We start from the raw sequence: 22469 nt of genomic DNA, 5'->3' as shown, positions 1-22469 counted from the left end.
CGCCAATCCCTATACCAACATCCTGATCACCGCCAATCCCTATACCAACATCCTGATCACCGCCAATCCCTATACCAACATCCTGATCACTGCCAATCCCTATACCAACATCCTGATCATCGCCAATCCCTATACCAACATCCTGATCACCGCCAATCCCTATACCAGTGCCCTAAACACCGCCATACACCATACCAACATCCTGATCACCTTCAATCCCTATACCAGTGCCATAAACACTGCCATACACTATACCAACATCCTGATAACCACCAATCCCTATACCAACATCCTGATCACCGCCAATCCCTATACCAACATCCTGATCACCGCCAATCCCTATACCAACATCCTGATCACCGCCAATCCCTATACACACATCCTGATCACCACCAATCCCTATACCAACATCCTCATCACCGCCAATCCCTATACCAACATCCTGATCACCGCCAATCCCTATACCAACATCCTGATCACCGCCAATCCCTATACCAACATCCTGATCACCGCCAATCCCTATACCAACATCCTGATCACCGCCAATCCCTATACCAACATCCTGATCACCGCCAATCCCTATACCAACATCCTGATCACCGCCAATCCCTATACCAACATCCTGATCACCGCCAATCCCTATACCAACATCCTGATCACTGCCAATCCCTATACCAACATCCTGATCATCGCCAATCCCTATACCAACATCCTGATCACCGCCAATCCCTATACCAGTGCCCTAAACACCGCCATACACCATACCAACATCCTGATCACCTTCAATCCCTATACCAGTGCCATAAACACCGCCAATCCCTATACACACATCCTGATCACCACAAATCCCTATACCAACTTCCTCATCATCGTCAATCCCTATACCAACATCCTGATCACCTCCAATCCCTATACCAACATCCTGATCACCGCCAATCCCTATACCAACATCCTGATCACCGCCAATCCCTATACCAACATCCTGATCAACGCCAATCCCTACACCAACATCCTGATCACCGCCAATCCCTATACCAACATCCTGATCACCGCCAATCCCTATACCAACATCCTGATCACCACCAATCCTTATACCAACATCCTGATCACCGCCCTATACCAGTGCCATAAACACCACCATACCAACATCCTGATCACAGCCAATCCCTATACCAACATCCTGATCACCTCCAATCCCTATACCAACATCCTGATCACCGCCAATCCCTATACCAACATCCTGATCACCTCCAATCCCTATACCAACATCCTGATCACCGCCAATCCCTATACCAACATCCTGATCACCGCCAATCCCTATACCAACATCCTGATCACCTCCAATCCCTATACCAACATCCTGATCACCGCCAATCCCTATACCAACATCCTGATCACCACCAATCCTTATACCAACTTCCTGATCACCAATCCCTATACCAGTGCCATAAACACCACCACCTATACCAGTGCCATAAACACCACCATACCAACATCCTGATCACCGCCAATCCCTATACCAACATCCTGATCACCGCCAATCCCTATACCAACATCCTGATCACCGCCAATCCCTATACCAACATCCTGATCACCGCCAATCCATATACCAACATCCTGAACACTGCCAATCCCTATACCAACATCCTGATCATCGCCAATCCCTATACCAACATCCTGATCACCGCCAATCCCTATACCAGTGCCCTAAACACCGCCATACACCATACCAACATCCTGATCACAGCCAATCCCTATACCAGTGCCATAAACACCGCCATACACCATACCAACATCCTGATCACCACCAATCCCTATACCAACATCCTGATCACCTCCAATCCCTATACCAACATCCTGATCACCGCCAATCCCTATACCAACATCCTGATTACCTCCAATCCCTGTACCAACATCCTGATCACCGCCAATCCCTATACCAACATCCTGATCACCGCCAATCCCTATACCAACATCCTGATCACCGCCAATCCCTATACCAACATCCTGATCACTGCCAATCCCTATACCAACATCCTGATCATCGCCAATCCCTATACCAACATCCTGATCACCGCCAATCCCTATACCAGTGCCCTAAACACCGCCATACACCATACCAACATCCTGATCACCTTCAATCCCTATACCAGTGCCATAAACACTGCCATACAATATACCAACATCCTGATAACCACCAATCCCTATACCAACATCCTGATCACCACCAATCCCTATACCAACATCCTGATCACCGCCAATCCCTATACCAACATCCTGATCACCGCCAATCCCTATACCAACATCCTGATCACCGCCAATCCCTATACACACATCCTGATCACCACCAATCCCTATACCAACATCCTCATCACCGCCAAACCCTATACCAACATCCTGATCACCGCCAATCCCTATACCAGTGCCCTAAACACCGCCATACACCATACCAACATCCTGATCACCTTCAATCCCTATACCAACATCCTGATCACCGCCAATCCCTATACCAACATCCTGATCACCGCCAATCCCTATACACACATCCTGATCACCACCAATCCCTATACCAACATCCTCATCATCGCTAATCCCTATACCAACATCCTGATCACCGCCAATCCATATACCAACATCCTGATCACCGCCAATCCCTATACCAACATCCTGATCACCGCCAATCCCTATACCAACATCCTGATCACCAACAATCCTTATACCAACATCCTGATCACCGCCCTATACCAGTGCCATAAACACCACCATACCAACATCCTGATCACCGCCAATCCCTATACCAACATCCTGATCACCGCCAATCCCTATACCAGTGCCATAAACACCGCCATACACCATACCAACATCCTGATCACCTTCAATCCCTATACCAACATCCTGATCACCACCAATCCCTATACCAACATCCTGATCACCGCCAATCCCTATACCAACATCCTGATCACCTCCAATCCCTATACCAACATCCTGATCACCACCAATCCCTATACCAACATCCTGATCACCGCCAATCCCTATACCAACATCCTGATCACCGCCAATCCCTATACCAACATCCTGATCACCGCCAATCCCTATACCAACATCCTGATCACCGCCAATCCCTATAGCAACATCCTGATCACCGCCAATCCCTATACCAACATTCTGATCACCGCCATACCCCATACCAGCATTCTGATCACCTCCAATCCCTATACTAACATCCTGATCACCGCCAATCCCTATACCAACATCCTGATCACCGCCAATCCCTATACCAACATCCTGATCACCGCCCTATACCAGTGCCATAAACACCACCATACCAACATCCTGATCACCGCCCTATACCAGTGCCATAAACACCACCATACCAACATCCTGATCACCGCCAATCCCTCTACCAACATCCTGATCACCGCCAATCCCTATACCAACATCCTGATCACCGCCAATCCCTATACCAACATCCTGATCACCGCCAATCCCTATACCAACATCCTGATCACCGCCAATCCCTATACCAACATCCTGATCACCGCCAATCCCTCTACCAACATCCTGATCACCGCCAATCCCTATACCAACATCCTGATCACCGCCAATCCCCATACCAACATCCTGATCACCGCCAATCCCTATACCAACATCCTGATCATCGCCAATCCCTATACCAACATCCTGATCACCGCCAATCCCTATACCAGTGCCCTAAACACCGCCATACACCATACCAACATCCTGATCACCTTCAATCCCTATACCAGTGCCATAAACACCGCCATACACTATACCAACATCCTGATAACCACCAATCCCTATACCAACATCCTGATCACCACCAATCCCTATACCAACATCCTGATCACCGCCAATCCCTATACCAACATCCTGATCACCGCCAATCCCTATACCAACATCCTGATCACCGCCAATCCCTATACACACATCCTGATCACCACCAATCCCTATACCAACATTCTCATCATCGCCAATCCCTATACCAACATCCTGATCACCTCCAATCCCTATACCAACATCCTGATCACCGCCAATCCCTATACCAACATCCTGATCACCACCAATCCCTATACCAACATCCTGATCACCGCCAATCCTTATACCAACATCCTGATCACCGCCAATCCCTATACCAACATCCTGCTCACCACCAATCCTTATACCAACATCCTGATCACCGCCCTATACCAGTGCCATAAACACCACCATACCAACATCCTGATCACAGCCAATCCCTATACCAGTGCCATAAGCACCGCCATACACCATACCAACATCCTGATCACCTTCAATCCCTATACCAACATCCTGATCACCGCCAATCCCTATACCAACATCCTGATCACCACCAATCCCTATACCAACATTCTGATCACCGCCATACCCCATACCAGCATTCTGATCACCGCCAATCCCTATACCAACATCCTGATCACCGCCAATCCCTATACCAACATCTTGATCACCGCCAATCCCTATACCAACATCCTGATCACCGCCAATCCCTATACCAACATTCTGATCACCGCCAATCCCTATACCAACATTCTGATCACCGCCATACCCCATACCAGCATTCTGATCACCGCCATACCCCATACCAGCATTCTGATCACCGCCAATCCCTATACCAACATTCTGATCACCGCCATACCCCATACCAGCATTCTGATCACCGCCATACCCCATACCAGCATTCTGATCACCGCCAATCCCTATACCAACATCCTGATCACCGCCAATCCCTATACCAACATCTTGATCACCGCCAATCCCTATACCAACATCCTGATCACCGCCAATCCCTATACCAACATTCTGATCACCGCCAATCCCTATACCAACATTCTGATCACCGCCATACCCCATATCAGCATTCTGATCACCGCCATACCCCATACCAGCATTCTGATCACCGCCAATCCCTATACCAACATTCTGATCACCGCCATACCCCATACCAGCATTCTGATCACCGCCATACCCCATACCAGCATTCTGATCACCGCCAATCCCTATACCAACATCCTGATCACTGCCAATCCCTATACCAACATCTTGATCACCGCCAATCCCTATACCAACATCCTGATCACCGCCAATCCCTATACCAACATTCTGATCACCGCCAATCCCTATACCAACATTCTGATCACCGCCATACCCCATACCAGCATTCTGATCATCGCCATACCCCATACCAGCATTCTGATCACCGCCAATCCCTATACCAACATTCTGATCACCGCCATACCCCATATCAGCATTCTGATCACCGCCATACCCCATACCAGCATTCTGATCACCGCCAATCCCTATACCAACATTCTGATCATTGCCATACCCCATACCAGCATTCTGATCACCGCCATACCCCATACCAGCATTCTGATCACCGCCATACCCCATACCAGCATTCCCCATACCTCAACTTGATCACCGCCTTACACCAGTGTCCTAATCACTGCAATACCCCATACCAGTGTCCGTCATTTTAGGGTCTCAATTGATCATTCTTCAAATATTCATCCCATATACATATTTATTAGTCTATAACTTTCCTACAGACTAAATGATATACACAGTTTTTTTTTTTGGGGGGGGGAGGGGGTTACCAGAAATAAGGAGCAGAATACACTTAGGCCTAAATGTATGAAGGAAGATTAATTATTTGCAAAGTTTTATAACAAAAATGAAGAAAATAGTTTTTTGGTTTTTTTTAAATTTCGGTAGTTTTTAATTTATATAGCAAAAAAAAAATCCCAGTGGTGAATAAATACCATTTAACCACCTCCCGTCCTGCCATTGTATATAAACGGCCAGACGGTGGTAGTGCAGGGGCGGGTGGCCGTTTATAAACTTCCTCCCCACCCCCTGCATCTGTCGGCCTATAAAGCCTTCGTTCACGCAGGCAGCAAAGGGGGCAGTTAACCACTTCAAGACCAAAACTTTCACCCCCGTCCAGTCCAGGCCATTTTTCAGCTTTCAGCGCTGTTGCATGACCGAGAAATTGTAACTCAAAAGTGCAACGCTACCAAAATGACATTTTTATCACTTTTTTTTTTTTGAGACAAGATAAAGTCTTCTTTAACCCCTTCCAGTCCAGACACTTTTAACCCCTTCCTGCCCAGGCCAATTTTCAGCTATCACACTTTGAATGACAATTGCGCGGTCATGCTGTACCCATATTAATTTTTTAGCATTTTTTTGAGACAGATAAAGCTTTAGTTTGGTATTTATTCACCACTGGGATTTAAATTTTTTTTGCTATGTAAATGAAAAAGTCCAAACATTTTGAAAAAAAATGTTTTTCTTATAAAATTTTGCAAATAAATAAAATTTCATCATAAATCTTAGCCAAAATTTGTTCCGTTATTTTTTAAGTAAAAAAAAAAAATTACCCAAATTAGTTTACTGTATAAACAAAAATGATAATTTTTAAACTTTTTTTTAACATTTTTATTTTATTTTTTATATTATTATTATAATATTATATATATATAATATATTATATTATTAATTATGTTTTTTTCACGTACTGTCGCCCTAGCAGTACAGTGTCACCATAGTGACACTGTACTACTTGTAGGGGGTGATGAAGATTTTTTTTTTTTTTTTTCCACTGATTGCTTTTACACCCATAAAGGCTGTAAAAGCAATCATTTCTCCTTCTCTCTGGCTGCATTCCTGCAGCCATTTAGAACTACTGAGTGAGCTGTGATTGGTCACAGCTTGTCACATGGTACAAGGCTGTTGTGAATAGCCCTGTACCATGTACCATCTATTCACAGATTTCACACGTAGTAAGCAATGATGTCAGAAGTGACATCTTGCTTACTACTTTTCATGTGATCACTGATCGGCCAATCAGTGATCACATGATCTGGACCGCGATCAGACACAGCGGGCACCGGATCCCAGGGAGCGCGCACAGGCAGTGAATGCGGGGGCCGTTTATGTACATGGGCTGGACGGGAAGTGGTTGATAGAAAACATGAGTGATCCGGCAAAACCCATTTCTTTTATTCTGGGATTCATATTCTGTAACTGGAGGTGATAACAGAACGGGCCAATCATAGAACAGAACATGGCGACAAGAGAACCAATGAAATGCCCCCTGTTCAATAGTCAGCTCCCCCTTTGTTCTTCATCCTGTGTATTGCCCCCTCTATCATCAATGACACCAGTCAGTCTTTTGTAATAGTTGTCTATGAGGCCCCAGAATCCTTGCAGGTGGTAGAGCTGCTCTTTCGTCTTGGCAAAATGCCTCCAGGTCATGCAAAGTCTTTGGTCGTCTTACATGAACCACACGTTTGATTTGCATTTACAAATATATGTTAAAATGACTTTTTTATATGTTAGAAAAAAATGTTGAAATGCATGTTGAAATGCGTTTTTATTAAAAAATATATGAAAAATATTTTTAAAAATATATTTTTTTAAAGATATTCTTTAGATTTTTTTTTAAATATAAAAAAGTCATTTTAACATCTAGTTTTACATATATTTGTAATTGCATTTAAAAAAATGTAGATTTATATTTTTAAAAACACGTAGTATATTTGAAAATGTATTTTTAAAAATATTTTTCATATATTTTGTAATAACGCATTTCAACTTACAGTATATATCTATATATACACACTGTATTTTGAAATGTGTTTTTATTACAAGATATATGAAAAATATTTAAAAAAATATATATTTTTTAAAAATATTCTTCAGATTTTTTTTATCATATAATTAAGTCATTTTAAAAATATATATTTTTAAAAATATTTTTCATATATTTTGTAATAACGCATTTCAACTTACTGTATATATCTATATATATATATAGATATATACACTGTATGTTGAAATGTGTTTTTATTACAAGATATGTGAAAAATATTTAAAAAAATATATTTTTCTAAAAAATATTCTTCAGATTTTTTTTATCATATAATTAAGTCATTTTAAAAATATATATTTTTTAAAATATTTTTCATATATTTTGTAATAACGCATTTCAACTTACAGTATATATCTATATATATATACACTGTATGTTGAAATGTATTTTTATTACAAGATATATGAAAAATATTTTAAAAAATATATTTTTCTAAAAAATATTCTTCAGATTTTTTTTATCATATAATTAAGTCATTTTAAAAATATATATTTTTTAAAATATTTTTCATATATCTTGTAATAAAAACGCATTTCAACATGCAGTGTGTGTGTGTGTGTATATATATATATATATATATATATATATATTACTGTATGTTGAAATGCGTCTTTATTACAAAATATATGAAAAGTATTTTTAAAAATATTTTTTTTTTTAAATATATTCTTCAGATTTTTGTTAACATATAAAAAATAATTTTAACATATATTTTTACATATATTTATAAATGCATTCCAAAAATGTAGATTTGTATTTTTAAAGACATACAGTATATATATTTTTGTAAATATTTTGTATGTCTTTAAAAATACAAATCTACATTTTTGGAATGCATTTATAAATATATGTAAAAATATATGTTAAAATTACTTTTTTATATGTTAACAAAAATCTGAATATATTTAAAAAAATATATATTTTTAAAAACACTTTTCATATATTTTGTAATAAAAACACATTTCAACATACAGTGTGTGTGTGTGTGTATATATATAATTTTTTTTTTAATTGAAATATATCGAAAATGGCCTAAATTGTAGTATTTCAAATATATTTTTCTTCCATATGGGGAGGAAAATGAATTCCAGACCATTTAATTTCTGCCTTGTGTATATTTTGTTTTGAATTTTCATCAGAATTTTTCCCTGCCGGTCTCACTGTTGCCATTTTTCTTCTTTGTGATGGCAGAACACAAGGCCGGGTCGGATCCAGCAGCAGATGTTGCGGGAGTTGCGGCGGTGCGGTAAAAGCGCGGCCCGCGCTCAGCACGAGAGAGACTGCATGAGAGCCGCCATGGACCACCTGATGCAAGAAATGAAGGAGGTGAAGGAGATGGTGGGCGCTCTTTGTGCCGCCAAGGCTTCCTCCAGTGTTGGTGCTCCTGTGCCGCACTCCTCCGCCGTTCCCTGTTTGGGGTGGAGCCGACCCTCCAATGAGCGTCAGCGTGCAGAATCGGGCGGGGCCTCCCCAGAGAGCAGTTTGCAGTGCGCCTACAAGTCGCCTCTGGACACAGTCTCTGCTCAGAGCCGCGACCGCATCTCCTGGGTGTACAGGAACTCCTCTGACCTGGAAGACGACATGTTACCCACCACAACCATCAAACGAGAGGAGGAGCCAGAGCCGAGCCACTCCCCCGAGTTTCCTTTTTATAGATTCCCCCAGTACGCTTCCCTGCAGAGCGGAGAGCGCCTCCCGAACATCGCCCTGCACCCGCTCAGCACGGAGAAGGAGTGGACTCTGTTGGCCCGCAGCGCCGGGAAGCCAGGCAGATTCGCAGCTCTCGTGTTCCGCGCCCTCGTCCCCTTCGATGTCTATAAGAGTTGGGTGAACTGCGTCAACCTGGACGGCCTCCGAGGAAGGAAGGGGATCCCGTTGAACGTCAAGCAACGCGTCATGGCGATTGTGGAACGCCACTTCAGCCTGCGCACATGTGACCTCAGCGAGGTGCGCAACAGGCTGAACGAACAACTACGCACCCGGCGCAAGAGCGACAAACCTCCTCAGATGCTTTACCAGCCCGCGGTGCCGGATTAGACCAACACTGTCCCTGACACCCACATGGAAGAAAAATATATCAGAAAGATATTTTAAATATATTCTTCCCAAATATATTGACATATATTTCAAATGCTACAATTTTGGCCGTATTCAATATATTTCAAAATATATTTCAATAAATAAATATATATATATATATACTGTATGTTGAAATGCATTTTTATTACATGATATATGAAAAATATTTTTAATTATATATTTTTTTAAAATATATTCTTCAGATTTTTTTTTTTAACATATCAAAAAAGTAATTTTTCCACATATTTTTACATGTATTTGTAAGTGCACTCCAAAAAAATTAGATTTGTATTTTATTTTTATTTGTATTTTTAAAAACATTCAGTATATATGAAATGCATTATGTTAAAAATATTTTTCAGATATTTTGTAATAAAAACGCATTTCAACATGCAGTGTGCATATATAAATAAATAAATAAATATATATATATATATATATATATATATATATATACCGTATTTGCCGGCGTATAAGACGACTGGGCGTATAAGACGACCCCCCTACTTTTCCTGCTAAAATGTAGTGTTTGGGCTATACTCGCCGTATAAGACTACCCCTCTTCCAGTGCACACCAGTGGGAGGAATAGTGCCCCATCATCGGTATCAGTGGGGGGAATAGTGCCCCATCATTGGTATCAGTGGGGGGAATAGTGTCCCATCATTAGTATCAGTGGGGGGAATGGTGCCCCATCATTGGTGTCAGTAGGAGGAATAGTGCCCCATCATTGGTGTCAGTGGGAGGAATAGTGCCCCATCATTGGTGTCAGTAGGAGGAATAGTGTCCCAACATTGGTGTCAGTGGGAGGAATGATGTCCCATCATTGGTGTCAGTGGGGGGTGGAATAGTGCCCCATCGTTGGTGTCAGTGGGGGGTGGAATAGTGCCCCATCATTGGTGTCAGTGGGGGTGGAATAGTGCCCCATCGTTGGTGTCAGTGGGGGGTGGAATAGTGCCCCATCGTTGGTGTCAGTGGGGGGGGGAATAGTGCCCCATCGTTGGTGTCAGTGGGAGGAATAGTGCCCCATCATAGGTATCAGCGGGAGGAATAGTGCCCCATCATTGGTATCAGTGGGAGGAATAGTGCCCCATCATTGGTATCAGTGGGAGGAATAGTGCCCCATCATTGGTATCAGTGGGAGGAATAGTGTCCCATCATTGGTGTCAGTGGGAGGAATAGTGTCCCATCATTGGTATCAGTGGGAGGAATAGTGCTCCATCATTGGTATCAGTGACACCAATGATGGGGCACTATTCCTCCCACTGACATTGCTGACTCTGTTCTCGTATGGTGCTGCTGCAGCCAGCATATGTGGTTGCAGCAGCACCTCTACACTGACCACTTACCTGCTGGTCCTGCACTCGATTTTCGCGCGGCCGCTCGGCTCCACCCTCTCGCCGGTGATTGGCCGCCTGTGTGCCTTTCCTGAGCTACAGTTCTGGCGGCCAATCGCTGGTGAGGAGGCGGAGCCGAGCAGCCGCGCGAACTCCAGTGGCCGAACTGAAGGCGCAGCCGCGCTTCCTGGACCGGATCGTCGTGGGACCGGAACCAGGTAAGAAATAGCCCCTGCCCACCCCTGTACTTAGTGTCCCTTCCGTTAGGGGAAGGGGGGGGGGCGGCGGCGGCACCGCGCCGCCCCCCTAAAAAGTGTCATGTCATGTTATACCGGCGTATAAGACGACCCCCGACTTTTGAGAAGATTTTTAAGGGGTAAAAAGTCGTCTTATACGCCGGCAAATACGGTATATATATATATATATATATATATACACTGTATGTTGAAATGCATTTTTTTTATTACAAGATATATAAAAAATATTTCTGAAAATATATTTTTTTAAAATATATTCATCAGATTTTTTTTTAATTATATCAAAAAAGTCATCTTACCATATATTTTTACATGTATCTGTAAATGCATTCCAAAAATGTAGATTTGTATTTTTAAAGACATACAATATATTTGAAATGTATGATTTTAAAAATATTTTTCATATATTTTGTAATAAAAACGCACTTCAACATACAGTATATATATACACACATATCTATTGAAATATATTTTGAAATATATTGAATACAGCCAAAATTGTAGCATTTCAAATATTTCTATAAATATTACATACAGTATATTTTAAACGTATTATTTTAAAAATATATTTCATATATTTTGCAATAAAAACGCATTTCAACATACAGTGTGTGTATGTGTGTGTGTATATATATATATACGTACAGTATATTTGAAATGTAGTATTTTAAAAATATTTGTCATATTTCGTAATAAAAATATATATATATTGAATATGGCCCAAATGGTAGCATTTCAAATATTTATATAAATATAGATAAAGATAGATATTGATATATTGTATATTGAAATGCATTTTTATTACAAAATATATGAAAAATATTTTTAAAAATATATTTTTTTAAATATATTCTTCAGATATATTTTGAACATATCAAAAAAGTCATTTTACCATATATTTTTACATGTACTTGTAAATGCATTCCAAAAATGTAGATTTGTAGTTTTAAAGATGCAGTATATTTGAAATGTATGATTTTAAAAATATTTTTTATACATTTTGTAATAAAAACGCATTTCAACATGCAGTGTATATATATATATATATATATATATATATATATATATTTTTTTTTAAATATATTGAATATTGCCAAAATTGTAGCATTTCAAATATATATATATACACTGTATATTGAAATGTGTTTTTATTACAAGATATATGAAAAATATTTTTAAAAATAATTTTTTTAAATTTACTCCAGATTTTTTTTAACACATAAAAAAGTCATTTTACCGTATACTTTTACATGTATTTGTAAATGCATTCCAAAAAAATTAGATTTGTATTTTTAAAAACATTAAGTATATTTGAAATGTATTATGTTAAAAATATTTTTCATATATTTTGTAACAAAAACGCATTTCAACATGCAGTATATACCAGTATATATTTATTGAAATATATGTTGAAATATATTGAATATGGCCAAAATTGTAGCATTTCAAATATTTCAATAAATATTGCGTACAGTATATTTGAAATGTAGTATTTTAAAAATATTTGTCATATTTCGTAATAAAAACGCATTTCAACATGCTGTTTGTATATATATATATATAATTACATACAGTATATACATATATATTTATTGAATATTTTAAATGCTACAATTTTGGCCATATTCAATACATTTCAAAATCTATTTCAATAAATATATATATACTGCATGCTGAAATGCGTTTTTGTTACAAAATATATGAAAAATATTTTTAAAAATATACTGCCAAAATTGTAGAATTTAAAATATATTTTTCTTCTGTGTGGGCGACTACAAGATGCCAGCAAGTCCCCTCTCCCCTCCCCTCTCCCCCCTCCCCCCTTTGCTCGTACAATCCAAGTGGAGCAATGCAAGCACTTAAGCTCCACCCTTATTCATACGAAATCGCTTGCGCATAATGGGCGGTGCTTCCTGACTCCCGGCAGAGGCCTTCTCCACTGTACATTGTAGATTTCCTATTCCATGTTGTCAGTTACAGGCGGATGATAGAATACTAATGGTGGAACGCTTCTATATATAACCAATGCACTGACTTAGCGTGGAGTCGCGCCTCCCCCGTGTACTGTATGGCGGTGCATGTGAGGGGCGGTCACAGGAAAGATCTGTCATGCTTCTCGTAGACTGCGGGACCCCCGATCGGGAAGGCTGCCATCATTCTGGATGGACAGGGGAAAATCTTGTTCTTCCATGCAGCGTGTTCATTCTTTCTGCATGCTGCATTCTGGGTGTGTCCACCAGCATTTTGCCAATCAGGACGGAGACATTAAAAATGACTGTTCTGGTGTGAATGAGCCCCTTGCTGTGTGTAAATCCGGTGCAGAACGGAAGGGTCAGCACCTCATTCACATGGGAAGCAGACAGTGTGCGCTTTTGGGGCTGCTCGCATATCAAATAAAAGACAGAGGGCGCCACCACCTAAGTGTAGCCATGGAATAATTACAATGAATGGGCGGCCTGTACACAGCGCTTGGAGATGCCGAAAAATATATATTCCTGGTATACAGGCCTCCGCGCCAATGTGAACGAGGCCTAATGGGTCTATTTATTTGAAAACAGCATGGCCGAGCGGGGTTCTGCCCACGCGGCCGCATCGTTCATTCACAGACTTCCGTGAATGAATGAACTGCAAGTCCCGACAGCCGTAGCTGCTGTGGGCTGGTAGCGTTCAATCAACTGCCAGGCTGCTGTGGAGCTCCATGGTTGTTCATTGAAGCTTCCTGTCTGAATATCTGCTTGACCCCACATCCCGTACATTCCATACATCCCGTACATCCCATACATCCCGTACATCCCCTACATCTCGTACATCCCCTACAATCTCGTACATCCCCTACATCTCGTACATCCCGTACATCCCCTACATCTCGTACATCCCCTACATCTCGTACATCCTGTACAGTCCCTACATCTCGTACATCCCCTACATCTCATACATTCCGTACATCCCCTACATTCCGTACATTCCATACATCCCGTACATTCCATACATCCCGTACATCCCCTACATCTCGTACATCCCGTACATTATGTACATCCCCTGCATCCTGTACATCCCGTACATCCCCTGCATCCTGTAAATCCCATACATCTCGTACATCTCCTACATTCCATACATCCCGTACATCCCCTACATTCCATACATCCCGTACATCCCCTACATCTCGTACATCCCCTAAATCTCCTACATCCCGTACATCCCCTACATCTCGTACATCCCCTACATCTCGTACATTCCCTACATCCTGTACATTCCATACATCCCGTACATCCCCTACATCTCGTACATCCCCTACAATCTCGTACATCCCCTACATCTCGTACATCCCGTACATCCCCTACATCTCGTACATCCCCTACATCTCGTACATCCTGTACATCCCCTACATCTCGTACATCCCCTACATCTCATACATTCCGTACATCCCCTACATTCCGTACATTCCATACATCCCGTACATTCCATACATCCCGTACATCCCCTACATCTCGTACATCCCCTACATCCCGTACATTATGTACATCCCCTGCATCCTGTACATCCCGTACATCCCCTGCATCCTGTAAATCCCATACATCTCGTACATCTCCTACATTCCATACATCCCGTACATCCCCTACATTCCATACATCCCCTACATCTCGTACATCCCCTAAATCTCCTACATCCCGTACATCCCCTACATCTCGTACATCCCCTACATCTCGTACATTCCCTACATCCCGTACATTCCATACATCCCGTACATCCCCTAAATCTCGTACATCCCGTACATCCCCTACATCTCGTACATCCCGTACATTCCATACATCCCGTACATTCCATACATCCCGTATATCCCCTACATCTCGTACATCCCCTACATCTCGTACATCCCCTACATCTCGTACATTCTGTACATCTTGTACATCCCCTGCATCCCGTACATCCCCTACATCTCGTACATTCCCTGCATCCCGTACATCCCCTACATCCCGTACATCCCCTACATCTCGTACATCCCCTACATCTCGTACATCCCCTACATCCCGTACATCTTGTACATCCCCTACAACCCGTACATCCCCTACATCTCGTACATCCCCTGCATCCTGTACATCCCCTGCATCCCCTATATCTCATACATCCCCTACATCTCATACATCCCCTACAACCCGTACATCCATCCCCTACATCTCGTACATCCCCTGCATCCTGTACATCCCCTACATCTCGTACATCATCTGCATCCCGTACATCCCCTACATCTCGTACATCCCCTACATCTCGTACATCCCCTGCATCCTGTACATCCTGTACATCCTATACAACAAGTAGATATTCTGACAGGTCTGCAGGAGACCTGCATGGCATCAGCCATCTCCTGATCACTGGTGCGATGCTTTACAGGCTCCTTTGGACAAAAATAATAAATGCACTTTTTTTTTTTACCTGCACATTTTTTTTTTTAATTTTGTCCAAAAGGTGAAGTAATCCTGTAATACGGTGATCTCCTCTGAGCGTCAGCTCCATCTAGCAGCTATAATGAGATATTTTTCTGATGAAGACATTTCAGGAAAAATACCACCATTGTGGCCGATAGATGGGGTTGGCGGTCGTAGAAAATGACCGTTGTACGCAAAATTCTCTGAGAAATCGTTATGGCTGGGAAAATGTCAGTTTACCGTACAAGAATTGGAGAGCCGGCATGCCAGTGAACCACAGCGTGCCGTATGGTTTGTTTTCTGTTCTTACAGTTGTAGTCTGGTGACCCCTGCTCTGCAGGAAGTATATATGGACTGTGTTTTTCCAGATCAGTATGGAGGTCTCTATAGAAGTATATACGGCTCTGATTTCCAGACCAGTATGGAGGTCTCTATAGAAGTATATACGGGATCTGATTTCCAGACCAGTATGGAGGTCTCTATAGGAAGTATATACGGGTCCTGATTTCCAGACCAGTATGGAGGTCTCTATAGAAGTATATACGGGTCCTGATTTCCAGACCGGTATGGAGGTCTCTATAAGAAGTATATACGGGATCTGATTTCCAGACCAGTATGGAGGTCTCTAAAGAAGTATATACGGGTCCTGATTTCCAGACCGGTATGGAGGTCTCTATAGAAGTATATACGGGATCTGATTTCCAGACCAGTATGGAGGTCTCTATAGAAGTATATACGGCTCTGATTTCCAGACCAGTATGGAGGTCTCTATAGAAGTATATACGGCTCTGATTTCCAGACCAGTATGGAGGTCTCTATAGAAGTATATACGGGTCCTGATTTCCAGACCAGTATGGAGGTCTCTATAGAAGTATATACGGGTCCTGATTTCCAGACCGGTATGGAGGTCTCTATAAGAAGTATATACGGGATCTGATTTCCAGACCAGTATGGAGGTCTCTATAGAAGTATATACGGGGATCTGTTTTCCAGACCGGTATGGAGGTCTCTATAGAAGTATATACGGGTCCTGATTTCCAGTCCAGTATGGAGGTCTCTATAAGAAGTATATACGGGATCTGTTTTCCAGACCGGTATGGAGGTCTCTATAAGAAGTATATACGGAATCTGTTTTCCAGACCGGTATGGAGGTCTCTATAAGAAGTATATACGGGATCTGTTTTCCAGACCGGTATGGAGGTCTCTATAAGAAGTATATACGGAATCTGTTTTCCAGACCGGTATGGAGGTCTCTATAAGAAGTATATACGGGGATCTGTTTTCCAGACCGGTATGGAGGTCTCTATAAGAAGTATATACGGAATCTGTTTTCCAGACCGGTATGGAGGTCTCTATAAGAAGTATATACGGGGATCTGTTTTCTAGACCGGTATGGAGGTTTCTATAGAAAGTATATACGGGATCTGTTTTCCAGACCGGTATGGAGGTCTCTATAAGAAGTATATACGGGATCTGTTTTCCAGACCGGTATGGAGGTCTCTATAAGAAGTATATACGGGATCTGTTTTCCTGACCGGTATGGAGGTTTCTATAGAAAGTATATACGGGATCTGTTTTCCAGACCGGTATGGAGGTCTCTATAAGAAGTATATACGGGATCTGTTTTCCAGACCGGTATGGAGGTCTCTATAAGAAGTATATACGGGATCTGTTTTCCAGACCGGTATGGAGGTCTCTATAAGAAGTATATACGGGATCTGTTTTCCAGACCGGTATGGAGGTCTCTATAGGAAGTATATACGGGTCCTGATTTCCAGACCAGTATGGAGGTCTCTATAGAAGTATATACGGGTCCTGATTTCCAGACCGGTATGGAGGTCTCTATAAGAAGTATATACGGGATCTGATTTCCAGACCAGTATGGAGGTCTCTAAAGAAGTATATACGGGTTCTGATTTCCAGACTGGTATGGAGGTCTCTATAGAAGTATATACGGGATCTGATTTCCAGACCAGTATGGAGGTCTCTATAGAAGTATATACGGCTCTGATTTCCAGACCAGTATGGAGGTCTCTATAGAAGTATATACGGCTCTGATTTCCAGACCAGTATGGAGGTCTCTATAGAAGTATATACGGGTCCTGATTTCCAGACCAGTATGGAGGTCTCTATAGAAGTATATACGGGTCCTGATTTCCAGACCGGTATGGAGGTCTCTATAAGAAGTATATACGGGATCTGATTTCCAGACCAGTATGGAGGTCTCTATAGAAGTATATACGGGGATCTGTTTTCCAGACCGGTATGGAGGTCTCTATAGAAGTATATACGGGTCCTGATTTCCAGTCCAGTATGGAGGTCTCTATAAGAAGTATATACGGGATCTGTTTTCCAGACCGGTATGGAGGTCTCTATAAGAAGTATATACGGAATCTGTTTTCCAGACCGGTATGGAGGTCTCTATAAGAAGTATATACGGGATCTGTTTTCCAGACCGGTATGGAGGTCTCTATAAGAAGTATATACGGAATCTGTTTTCCAGACCGGTATGGAGGTCTCTATAAGAAGTATATACGGGGATCTGTTTTCCAGACCGGTATGGAGGTCTCTATAAGAAGTATATACGGAATCTGTTTTCCAGACCGGTATGGAGGTCTCTATAAGAAGTATATACGGGGATCTGTTTTCTAGACCGGTATGGAGGTTTCTATAGAAAGTATATACGGGATCTGTTTTCCAGACCGGTATGGAGGTCTCTATAAGAAGTATATACGGGATCTGTTTTCCAGACCGGTATGGAGGTCTCTATAAGAAGTATATACGGGATCTGTTTTCCTGACCGGTATGGAGGTTTCTATAGAAAGTATATACGGGATCTGTTTTCCAGACCGGTATGGAGGTCTCTATAAGAAGTATATACGGGATCTGTTTTCCAGACCGGTATGGAGGTCTCTATAAGAAGTATATACGGGATCTGTTTTCCAGACCGGTATGGAGGTCTCTATAAGAAGTATATACGGGATCTGTTTTCCAGACCGGTATGGAGGTCTCTATAAGAAGTATATACGGGGATCTGTTTTCTAGACCGGTATGGAGGTTTCTATAGAAAGTATATACGGGATCTGTTTTCCAGACCGGTATGGAGGTCTCTATAGGAAGTATATACGGCTCTGATTTCCAGACCGGTATGGAGGTCTCAATAGGAAGTATATACGGCTCTGATTTCCAGACCGGTATGGAGGTCTCTATAGGAAGTATATACGGGATCTGATTTCCAGACCAGTATGGAGGTCTCTATAGAAGTATATACGGGGATATGTTTTCCAGACCGGTATGGAGGTCTCTATAGAAGTATATACGGGTCCTGATTTCCAGTCCAGTATGGAGGTCTCTATAAGAAGTATATACGGGGATCTGTTTTCCAGACCAGTATGGAGGTCTCTATAGGAAGTATATACGGGTCCTGATTTCCAGTCCAGTATGGAAGTCTCTATAAGAAGTATATACGGGATCTGTTTTCCAGACCGGTATGGAGGTCTCTATAAGAAGTATATACGGAATCTGTTTTCCAGACCGGTATGGAGGTCTCTATAAGAAGTATATACGGGATCTGTTTTCCAGACCGGTATGGAGGTCTCTATAAGAAGTATATACGGGGATCTGTTTTCCAGACCGGTATGGAGGTCTCTATAAGAAGTATATACGGAATCTGTTTTCCAGACCGGTATGGAGGTCTCTATAAGAAGTATATACGGGGATCTGTTTTCTAGACCGGTATGGAGGTTTCTATAGAAAGTATATACGGGATCTGTTTTCCAGACCGGTATGGAGGTCTCTATAAGAAGTATATACGGGATCTGTTTTCCAGACCGGTATGGAGGTCTCTATAAGAAGTATATACGGGATCTGTTTTCCTGACCGGTATGGAGGTTTCTATAGAAAGTATATACGGGATCTGTTTTCCAGACCGGTATGGAGGTCTCTATAAGAAGTATATACGGGATCTGTTTTCCAGACCGGTATGGAGGTCTCTATAAGAAGTATATACGGGATCTGTTTTCCAGACCGGTATGGAGGTCTCTATAAGAAGTATATACGGGATCTGTTTTCCAGACCGGTATGGAGGTCTCTATAAGAAGTATATACGGGGATCTGTTTTCTAGACCGGTATGGAGGTTTCTATAGAAAGTATATACGGGATCTGTTTTCCAGACCGGTATGGAGGTCTCAATAAGAAGTATATACGGCTCTTATTTCCAGACCGGTATGGAGGTCTCTATAGGAAGTATATACGGCTCTGATTTCCAGACCGGTATGGAGGTCTCAATAGGAAGTATATACGGCTCTGATTTCCAGACCGGTATGGAGGTCTCTATAAGAAGTATATACGGCTCTGATTTCCAGACCGGTATGGAGGTCTCCATAAGAAGTATATACGGGCTCTGATTTCCAGACCGGTATATACTATTTTTTACTTTTTTCTATAAAACATGTCCAATAAAAAAACTAACAAATGTATTCATGTCTTTGCTTAAAAATAAAACCCTAATAAGTGTAAATGAGTTGGTTTACATGAAAGTTACAGCATCTACAAATGGCGGTTTATATACTGGGATGACACTGGGGGGGGGGGGGGGGGAACTGAGGTAAGCCAAGGTGACACTGGGGGGGGGGGGGGACTGAAGCAAGCCAAGGTGACACGGGGGGGGGACTGGGGCTAGCCAAGGTGACACTGGGGGGGAACTAAGGTAAGCCAAGGTGACACTGGGGGGGGGGGGGGACTGAGGTAAGCCAAGGTGACACTGGGGGGGGGGGAATGAGGTAAGCCAAGGTGACACTGGGGGGGGGGACTGCAGCAAGCCAAGGTGACACGGGGGGGGGGGACTGGGGCTAGCCAAGGTGACACTGGGGGGGAACTAAGGTAAGCCAAGGTGACACTGGGGGGGGGGGACTGAGGTAAGCCAAGGTGACACTGGGGGGAACTGAGGTAAGCCAAGGTGACACTGGGGGGGGGGGAAACTGAGGTAAGCCAAGGTGACACTGGGGGGGGGGGGAAACTGAGGTAAGCCAAGGTGACACTGGGGGGGGGGGGGGACTGAAGCTAGCCAAGGTGACACTGGGGGGGAACTGAGGTAAGCCAAGGTGACACCGGGGGGGGGGGGGGACTGAGGTAAGCCAAGGTGACACTGGGGGGAACTGAGGTAAGCCAAGGTGACACTGGGGGGGAGGGAAACTGAGGTAAGCCAAGGTGACACTGGGGGGGGGGGGGGGGAACTGAGGTAAGCCAAGGTGACACTGGGGGGGGGGGGAAACTGAGGTAAGCCAAGACGACACTGGGGGGGGGGGAAACTGAGGTAAGCCAAGGCGACACTGGGGGGGGGGGAACTGAGGTAAGCCAAGGCGACACTGGGGGGGGGAACTGAGGTAAGCCAAGGCGACACTGGGGGGGGAAACTGAGGTAAGCCAAGGCGACACTGGGGGGGGAAACTGAGGTAAGCCAAGGCGACACTGGGGGGGGGGAAACTGAGGTAAGCCAAGGCGACACTGGGGGGGGGAAACTGAGGTAAGCCAAGGCGACACTGGGGGGGGGGGAACTGAGGTAAGCCAAGGTGACACTGGGGGTGGGGAAACTGAGGTAAGCCAAGGTGACACTGGGGGGGGGGGGGGACTGAGGTAAGCCAAGGTGACACTGGGGGGAGGGGGGGAACTGAGGTGAGCCAAGGCGACACTGGGGGGGGGGGACTGAGGTAAGCCAAGGCGACACTGGGGGGGGAACTGAGGTAAGCCAAGGCGACACTGGGGGGGAAACTGAGGTAAGCCAAGGTGACACTGGGGGAAGGGGGGGGGACTGAGGTAAGCCAAGGTGACACTGGGGGGGGGAACTGAGGTAAGCCAAGGTGACCCTGGGGGGGGGGAAACTGAGGTAAGCCAAGGTGACACCGGGGGGTGGAAACTGAGGTAAGCCAAGGTGGCACTGGGGGGGGGGGGGGAACTGAGGTAAGCCAAGGCGACACTGGGGGGGGGGGGGGGGAAACTGAGGTAAGCCAAGGCGACACTGGGGGGGGGAAACTGAAGGTAAGCCAAGGCGACACTGGGGGGGGGGAACTGAGGTAAGCCAAGGTGACACCGGGGGGTGGAAACTGAGGTAAGCCAAGGTGGCACTGGGGGGGGGAAACTGAGGTAAGCCAAGGCGACACTGGGGGGGGGGGAAACTGAAGGTAAGCCAAGGTGACACCGGGGGGTGGAAACTGAGGTAAGCCAAGGTGGCACTGGGGGGGGGGAACTGAGGTAAGCCAAGGTGACACTGGGGGGGGGACTGAGATAAACCAAGGTGACACTGGGGGGGAAAAATGAGGTAAGCCAAGGTGACACCGGGAGGGGGGGAAACTGGGGTAAGCCAAGGTGACACCGGGAGGGGGGGAAACTGGGGTAAGCCAAGGTGACCACTGGGGGGGAAACTGGGGTAAGCCAAGGTGACACGGGGGGGGAAACTGGGGTTGGCCAAGGTGACATTGGGGGGGGGAACTGAAGGTAAGCCAAGGTGACACTGGGGGGGGAACCTGAGGTAAGCCAAGGTGACACTGGGGGGGGTGGGGAACTGAGGTAAGCCAAGGTGACACTGGGGGGGGACTGAGGTAAGCCAAGGTGACACTGGGGGGGGGGACTGAGGTAAGCCAAGGCGACACTGGGGGGGGGGAACTGAGGTAAGCCAAGGTG

General features: G+C 43.8%; 1 protein-coding gene across 4 annotated transcripts in view; it reads left to right on the top strand.

The window, feature by feature from the left end:
• LOC149469763 (uncharacterized) overlaps window positions 1-10038 on the top strand; it is a 32479-nt gene extending 22441 nt beyond the window's left edge. For all 4 annotated transcript variants that reach the window (XM_089668652.1, XM_089668654.1, XM_089668653.1 and 1 more), the window contains one exon: window positions 8888-10038. In XM_089668652.1, coding sequence (XP_089524778.1) covers window positions 8888-9733 — 846 coding nt within the window. In that variant the 3' untranslated portion in view covers window positions 9734-10038. The remainder of the gene's footprint in view (window positions 1-8887) is intronic.
• Window positions 10039-22469: the final 12431 nt, after the last annotated feature.

This window comes from Staurois parvus, unplaced genomic scaffold (assembly GCF_062004578.1).
Source record: "Staurois parvus isolate SC_StPar_1 unplaced genomic scaffold, SC_StPar_1.0 ptg000060l, whole genome shotgun sequence".
In the NCBI taxonomy this organism is placed as follows: domain Eukaryota; kingdom Metazoa; phylum Chordata; class Amphibia; order Anura; family Ranidae; genus Staurois; species Staurois parvus.
The sequence above is the reverse complement of the archived record's forward strand: the minus strand, read 5'-3'. Positions and strand labels throughout refer to the sequence as shown.